The 8,065-nt window shown below is 42.8% G+C and overlaps 1 protein-coding gene across 2 annotated transcripts; it reads right to left on the minus strand.

The window, feature by feature from the left end:
* Positions 1–1,124: 1,124 nt before the first annotated feature.
* On the minus strand, positions 1,125–6,299 carry LOC129838827 (tetraspanin-11-like). 2 transcript variants are annotated; one of them, XM_055906041.1, is made up of 3 exons: positions 6,149–6,299; positions 3,330–3,431; positions 1,125–1,412 (listed from the first exon to the last, which is right to left on the minus strand). In XM_055906041.1, exons 2-3 carry the CDS (start codon positions 3,414–3,416, stop codon positions 1,140–1,142), a joined length of 360 nt encoding a protein of 119 aa, XP_055762016.1. In that variant the 5' UTR covers positions 3,417–3,431; positions 6,149–6,299; the 3' UTR covers positions 1,125–1,139. The 2 variants fall into 2 exon arrangements, with proteins under 2 accessions (XP_055762016.1, XP_055762015.1); XM_055906040.1 differs by having other exon boundaries at positions 6,158–6,298.
* Positions 6,300–8,065: the final 1,766 nt, after the last annotated feature.

The following is an 8,065-nucleotide window of genomic DNA, read 5'->3' on the forward strand; positions in this document are numbered from 1 at the left end:
TAAACATCCTTAAGTATCAAAAGTAAATGTAATTGATCAAATGTACTTAAGTATCAAAAGTAAAAGTATAAATAATTTCAAATTCCTTATATTAAGTAGTACTTTAAAGTATTTTTACTTAAGTACTTTATACATTTAAGTCATTTAGCAGACGCTCTTATCCAGAGCGACTTACAAATTGGAAAGTTCATATATATTCATCCTGGTCCCCCCGTGGGAATTGAACCCTAGTCCCCCCGTGGGAATTGAACCCACAACCCTGGCATTGCAAGCGCCATGCTCTACCAACTGAGCCACACGGGACCACTGGCTTCCACCACCCAAAGCCCCCTCTCCTCCCTACATCAGTTTCATGTATGACTACTAATGCCTGACCTCCAGCACTTTATTGAAACTGCGTTCTCTCTCTCTGTTATCCTCCTCTTTGTTTTTCTATCTCTCTTTCTCCCTCTCTTTGTCTTTGTTTGTCTCCCCTTTCCCTCTCTGACTCACTTGTTGATACGCCAACACACCAATCCTGCTGCAGTAGCAGAGTTAGTGGCTCACCTCCGGCCTGCTCCTCTCCTGCCTGGCCTTTATCTTTAAAACAATGAGGACAGTATTGTCAGCTCATTTGTCAGCTCCCAGCGTGTACACACACACACACACACAGATACACATGCGCACACACACACACGCATACACACAAGAGAAAGACACAAGTGGAGATGTGAGAGCAGGGGTGCAGGGAAGGAGCATCAGGTACAGGGACGTTTCAAAGGAAACCGGTATCTGGGGTAAAGGAAAGTATACAATGTACCCAAAAGTGATGAGTGCAACCAAGGTGAGTTTGAATTGGAACAAGCTAAACGGATGTTCTAAATGAATATTCCCTTAAGGAGAACAGAGTGCAGATAGCTCCATTCTCCTTGTTTCATTGTGTGCTCTCATTTCACTAGTCACCTGTAGCTACAGTATATAACCAGTCCCTTTCTTATGCAAACACCAACACTGCCATTAAAGAGATATCTCACACAAACTACAGCATTAGTTAGTATCTTACCCTGAAATTTATCTATGAGCCATACACTACTTTCAATATAATGTATCTAACTAATGTTGTAATGTGTGCAAACTATCCCTTTAATCAACATAAACATTCAGAAGACCCAGGGGCCTTCCAGACATCCAGAAAGCCTGGGGCCAAGAGTAGTCACCCTGCCCAGGGAGGGCTCCCTCACCGTGGACAGGCAGCTCCTCTGCTCCCTGATGACGGCGCAGCAGCCCAGGAAGCCCGTGACCATGACCAGGGCCCCGGCCAGGATGAGGATGTAGGCGGACACGGCGAAGGTGCTGGAGGCCAGCAGGCTCAGGTAGTCACTCTTGTCTATCAGGGTCCAGATGCCCACGCCCATCACCGCTGCTCCACCAACCTGAGGAGACAGACAGGTTGATGTCATGTGTTCCCATATGTTTGTTTTGGCTTTAAATGTTTCATGCCAATTTAATTGAATGAAATTGAATTGAGAAGGAGAGAGGGTAGGGGTGTGAGGAGGGGTGTGAGGGGGAGAGAGAATGAGGAGGGGGGAGAGTGTTGGCGTATCCACAAGTGAGTCAGCGAGGGAAAGGGGAGACAAACAAAGACAAAGAGAGGGAGAAAGAGAGATAGAAAAACAAAGAGGATGACAGAGAGAGAGAACGCAGTGTCAATAAAGTGAGTCAGAGAGGAAGGGGATATACACAAAAACAGTGAGAGAAAGAAAGAGAGAAAGAGAGAGAGGAAGAGAGCAGATTGACAAAAAAGGAGAGAGAGCCAAACAGAGCCAGAGTGGAGTGATTTGTTTCCTTAAACAATGGTGGCCACATCAGAGGGGTGACGTGGCGATGCCCTTAATCAGTTTTCCCCATCTCTGTCATCTATGTCACACCCGGACGTGCAGGAAATCCCAGGGAGAGTCGCTCCTATTCAGCCTCCCATCCCTTTCCTCCTCCTCTACACGCCAAGCCCCTACTCCCAAACAACAAACACTGCTGCTACAGATGTAGGATTTAAATTTGATCACCCTTTTGCAGAACAGGAAATGTCAAACTTGTAGCGTATTTTAGGTTTAAAAAGGCTTCTGACGTTTGTAATTTCCACTGGAAAATGTATCAACCCCTATAAAATGTCCATTAATTATTATTCACATAATAACTCACATTTCCTGTTGCTGCAGGATTATTGTATTATTTTCCTGCTGTAGCAAACTGGCTCAAATTCAGATCTGACATCTATAGTGCTAAAACACCATGCCAGGGGAAAAAGTGACCGTTTAAAGGAATGGGCAACTCTGGAGTATTAGTATGTGGTATCTTTGGGTGCAGGGTTACAATATAGAGTAACAGGCAGGCTGAGGCTGTGGCCGTTGGGGAAAGTGGGAGGTATTACTGTTATGCAATTTGGGGTTTGAAGGGAAGTCGTTAGGTTAGTGTGAAATGTAAAGCGAGAGATATAAAAGAGAACCTGTTTGAATCTGATCCCTTACTCTGTAGACAGAGAACAACTGTTTTCAGGCCCAGCAGAACAAAGCTTTAATAGTTAACTGTATTATTAAACAGTAAACGTACAGCAGCTGCCAGGGACCAGGTTTGATCCACAGCTCCTCGGTCCAACACCGACAGGCCATAAATATTAGAGTACACTGGGCCAAGTCCATTTCTTAGCGCTCCTTAAATGTAATCCCCCACTCCATTTCTCTGTCATGTTTTTTCTCTCCCTCTGTGTCTCTTTTTCCTCACTCTGTAACTATTCCCCTCTCTTTCCTCACCGTAACTCTCTCTCTGATTCTCTCTCTCTCTTGGCTAAGAAAGAGCAACACAAGAAGTCACACAAGAAGTCTAACTAGCTTCCTTTGATGGAAAACCTGTCAAATATCACTCCTCCCTATGCATGCCATCGCGAACGTTAACCCAATTCACTCTCTCCCTGATTCCCCTCTTAAATAAATCAACTATGAACCTGTCACTGGAAGAAAAGTATTATTTCTGTGTACTAGAGGTTTAATACAGCCTGATCCCAGATCTGTTTTGTGCTGTAAAGCCAACTCACTTGGTCTTTCCCAACACAAAAAGATCTTACCGGGTTAGCTTACCGAGCTAGCTTACCAGACCAGTTTACCAGGCCATCTTACCAGGCTAGATTGCTACTCACCCAGAAGAGAAAGTTGAAGACAAACAGGAGGGCTTGCTAATTTGCTATAGCCTGATCCCAGATCTGTTTGTCATGTATAGCAAACTCCTATGACCAACTCCCATGGTTGTTGGCTAATGCAGCACAAACAGATCCAGGGTAGCTTGCTAGTGCTACTCACCCAGAAGAGGACGTTAAAGACGAAGAGGAGGTATTTGAGGCAGACGGTCATCCAGTCATCCTGGTCGTCTTTGTACATGGCCGACATCTCCCCTCCACAGCTCTGGACAGACAGTGTACAAAACTTAAACTGGCAGTTCTGAATCTGAAGTACTTGACTGTTCTTATAACAGTTAAGAGGGTTGAAAACAGGGTAGAAACCCCAACCAGCAGTTCTCACAGACTTTCTGTTCTCACAAGATTCTCCAAAGATTGAAGAATATTCCAAAAACAGGGTACAAAAAATCTAACCAGGAGTTCTGAGTACTTGACAATTCACATAGCATTTCAAATGGCTGAAAAACGGTCTAACAACATACAAAATGCAAACCGGTAATTCTAATGCAAATTAAAACATAAAATGTGGGGACATTTTGAGAACAATAACACATCACACAAGGCATGACATCAGTAGAAACAATAACCCAAATCTCAGATTCACCAGCAGTCAGTCAAACTGCTGTTGGTTACTTCCTCCCTTCTGCACGATAACTAGCAACTATAGCCTTGTAGCACACCAGACAAGGGACATTGATTATCCTCACACTCAGTGAACACCCTGTGAAGACGCGTTGGGTGTTATAACAGAAGCCAGGCCACCAAAACAAAGGTATTTGTGGAGGCATGCACACACACACACGCACACACACACGCACACACACACACATGCACACACACACCCACACCCACCCACACCCACCCACACACACACATACACACACGCACATTCCAATTAAATAGAGGGAGAAAGATGCTGCCTAGCCTCTGAAGGCCTTTGATTGACACATCACCATGACAGTATCACTGGACAGCTTAATCTAATATGACATGACTATCCACTTCTTCATTTCTCAGACCTGTCAATCATAGGACTGGCCAACTAACAAGAGTCAACTATTCCTGTAAGACTGTCTTTATAGTATAGTTATGGCCTTTTAATCAACTAATTTCATTAAGGTTTATGTCCAAAGCATTGCATAGAATGGTTCTAGTCACTGCCACACACTGTGTAAGTGTGTCAGTACTTCTAGATGCTGCTGACCACACATATCCAATAACAGCAATAGGTAAATAAATAATTCACACAAGTGGACTTGAGTAGAAATACATAAATCATTCATTAAGCACACACTTGCAGCACTTTAAATAAAAGGTGATGGTAGTAAGCACTTAAGCCTGCCACATTGATCTGCCAATCAACAGACAGCAACGAATGCCACTGCAAGGCTTTCAAGACTTCTCTCAGTTCTAGCTCAAGCTAATAACACTGTATGTGTGTGTGTGTGTGTGTGTGTGTGTGTGTGTGTGTGTGTGTGTGTGTGTGTGTGTGTGTGTGTGTGTGTGTGTGTGTGTGTGTGTGTGTGTCCATCCTCCCATAAGAAAATATGGCAAGCTGCTAATTATAGATTAGCCACATTGATGCCTAGGAGAAGTTTAGTTCATGCCATTACAGCCCAACTATAAACATTGCAGTAACACATCTGCAAATATGGCTTTGTCAATCAGCTGGAATAGAACTAAACCCTAAACTGCATCAAAACTGTGTTGTTTTCTTGGTATCTGTATCTTTAACTGTGCTGGTATGTGTTTATAGGCTACTGTTGCAACACCTAAAGCTCCCTTGGGAAAAATTATTTCATTATTCTATTCTATTTTACAATGTTTGTTTTATATATTATACTATTTTCTGTATTCATTCTATTCTACTCTTGGGGAAAATACAGTGAATCGAATCTATTACATTTATATTCTACTGTTTGTATTCTATACTCATGCTCTTGTCCTATTCTATTCTATTCTATTCTAGGGGAGTTCTTTGTGAAGTTGCTGGCTCAAACGTTATTCAGCACAATGGGTGTTTTGTGTGTACTGTTCCTTCAAACCAGTGGCTTTGGGCTATAGGGAGTTCCAGTACACAGGGAATTGGTTGAACTGTCTGAACATGCATTATCAAAGCGCACAAGCTGTGAAATGTGACTTGCAGGCTACCGGTATGTCGTTCACTGGTTGAAAACAAACGAGCTGAAAGTTTTGTCCTCGGACTAACAAATCAGTTACTGTGTAACTTTTATGGGACAGACAAGAAACAAAAACAGAACATTCTAGAATATGCTTTGGACAGAATGTTTCACAAGTAGGCTACCTATGCAACCAGCCAGGTCAGCCGGCCAGCGACAAGTAGCCTGTAATATTATATCCACGATAACATGGTACATGCAATCACATGTAGGCTACCCACCCTGTGTGAACATATGTGATGGAAGTATGTTTACGGGCACTTGCGGCAATCTATGTTCGACCAGAAGGCAGGCAGGATCCGCGAAATCGATTTCCCCCCGCATAAAAAAATCCATTAAGAGATGAGTGCTTGATAAGCTTCATATCAGAGAAGGGATCGCCACCGTCAATATGAAAATCTAAATTGCCATAGATCATCACGTTTGTCTATCTACCTAGCGTCCATTTCGCTCGCTGATCAGTGGAATAGGCTGGACGTTGGTTTGCAGACTCACTTTTAACGTTCTGACTGTCTACATAACCGAATAAGGAAACCGGTGCCTACGCACTAGACAATATTTTCAAAACATAAAAAATATGATTTCATTATTCATTTCCCAAAACGTGTTGCTACATTTGGAGGCCATGGATACTGAGAAGGCTTCCCTAACAAAACACCGCAAACTGGATGCACCTGCATTGAGCTGCGTGTAGCAGACAGAGTTCACGAAATTGCTTATATTTTTAGCATGCATCTCAATTTAGGAAAGCAGCTTTAGTTACCTCACTCACCAAATGCACGGCTTGCTTCTGAGGATAAACGGACAAATAGCCGTCTCCTTATTGTAGCATAGGCTATGTGATTCAATCAAGCTTGTTGCTTCCCTAGCGTCCAGTCCGTGGAGAAGAATGAGGGGTCATTATGGGGTGAAAAGGAAATGAATGAAACTATCCTATTGGATTGGATAGTATTGAAGCCGCAGTGCAACTGAGACAGTGCATTGGCCTATAGGCCTATACAATGTAACAGGCGGTTATTACATTGTTATTGTGTGTTTATTCACACAAGTGCAAGTCTAGTAAGTGTGTTACATGTTGTCTTGTTCTGAGTCTTGTTTGTTGATAATATCAATCCAATTAATCAAGTGCACCCTGTAGATGAGGTTTTTTGGGTTTAAAAAATACACATTCTGGGAACATATTGTTATTTACCCAAGCATAGTGTTGACTGATGCAAATCATTTCATTTGACACCTCATGCGGTTAGTGCATATTTTAGAGACTGGTTAGGGGTAATTTGAGGTTTAAAAAACACTTCACGTCATCCATTCTGATCAAGTGGTCAACAAGGAGGCGCGGGCGGTTCTATCAACAACAGCTCCCTCTTCATTATGCAAAGTAGTCTGCCTGTTGATAAAGTTGCGGCTCTCCGGACCCCACAGGCTACGGTTAATTTGGCATTTCAACAGAGAGCAGAACATCATTGATTTGACTGGTGTGGTCAATTATTTTAAGAATGCGAGTTTGGGTCACACAATGAATACAACGATGACGTGGGAAAACAAATGCGCTACTGGGAGGTAACAGCAGTATGATTGGAAATAATGGTGTTTTCTGCAGGGGGAGTTCAGGTCGAAGCAAACATCCCCAAGTCAATGAACATTCTTAGGCCTCAGAATGGCTACGGGGTTCTACATGACACGTACATGGCACATGGAAATATGTTGTGGTTTGGGAGAAAGTGCCACATAAGATTATAATTCAGGTGTGTATGTGAGGGAAATAGTTTGGGTGAGAGGCCTCCAGCTGAATAGCTAGGGTAATTGGGAAATAATTAACCAAATGTCATAGTGTCAGAGTTGTAAGCCTTTAATCTTTCCCAAATATGAATTGATTGAAAAACAATAGAGAGGGCCTATCATAATTGTTTATGACTACAAGCCTATTGATCCTAGACTGGTTCCAGATCTGTCTGTGATGTCTTGTAAACAAGGTCATTGTCACGCTGGGGTTGGAATGACAGCACCAACAGATCTGGATTCTGGAACCAGGTTATATTTATCCTCTCTTGCTCAGCTCTACATTTATTTTTTTCAATGTTATGTTCACCCCAGTTTTTCACACACGTTGTCTTCAGATTGCTTCCTTTCTAACAAACAGGAAGACTGTTGTGTATTCCCCTCTAGCCTCATCTCAGTAACCCAATCATCCCCCAGCCCATTGGGAATAGATGGAGTGCCACCCAGAAAGGATGTGTGGATGTTACCTGCTACAGCAACATCAGTCTCCCCGAACTCCATTACAGAAGGGGATATTATTATGGCTCATTCATCCTCCTCCTCTCCCCTGTAACCATTCCCCAGGTCGTTGCTGTGAACGTGTTCTCAGTCAACTTACCTGGTAAAATAACGGATCAATAAAAAATACAAATAAATCTATCATGGCTTCTGTGTTTCACTGAGCTAATGGGCAGAATTCACAAACACAGCAGCTGTTTATGAGAGGGAGATTATCACAGCTCTGAATTTGAAGCAACTTTTAATCACACTCTGGAGATTGAAAATAAACTCGGAGGCAACTCAAATGAGAGAGAAATAAACAGCGTCAGTATACTTCCTTCTCTCAGAACTCAACTCATTTATATTCCTCGCCAGCACCTGCCTGTTGCTTCTCATTCCACCGTCATTAGTTTATCGTCCA

Source organism: Salvelinus fontinalis, chromosome 39 (genome assembly GCF_029448725.1).
Source record: "Salvelinus fontinalis isolate EN_2023a chromosome 39, ASM2944872v1, whole genome shotgun sequence".
Classification (NCBI taxonomy): Eukaryota; Metazoa; Chordata; class Actinopteri; order Salmoniformes; family Salmonidae; genus Salvelinus; species Salvelinus fontinalis.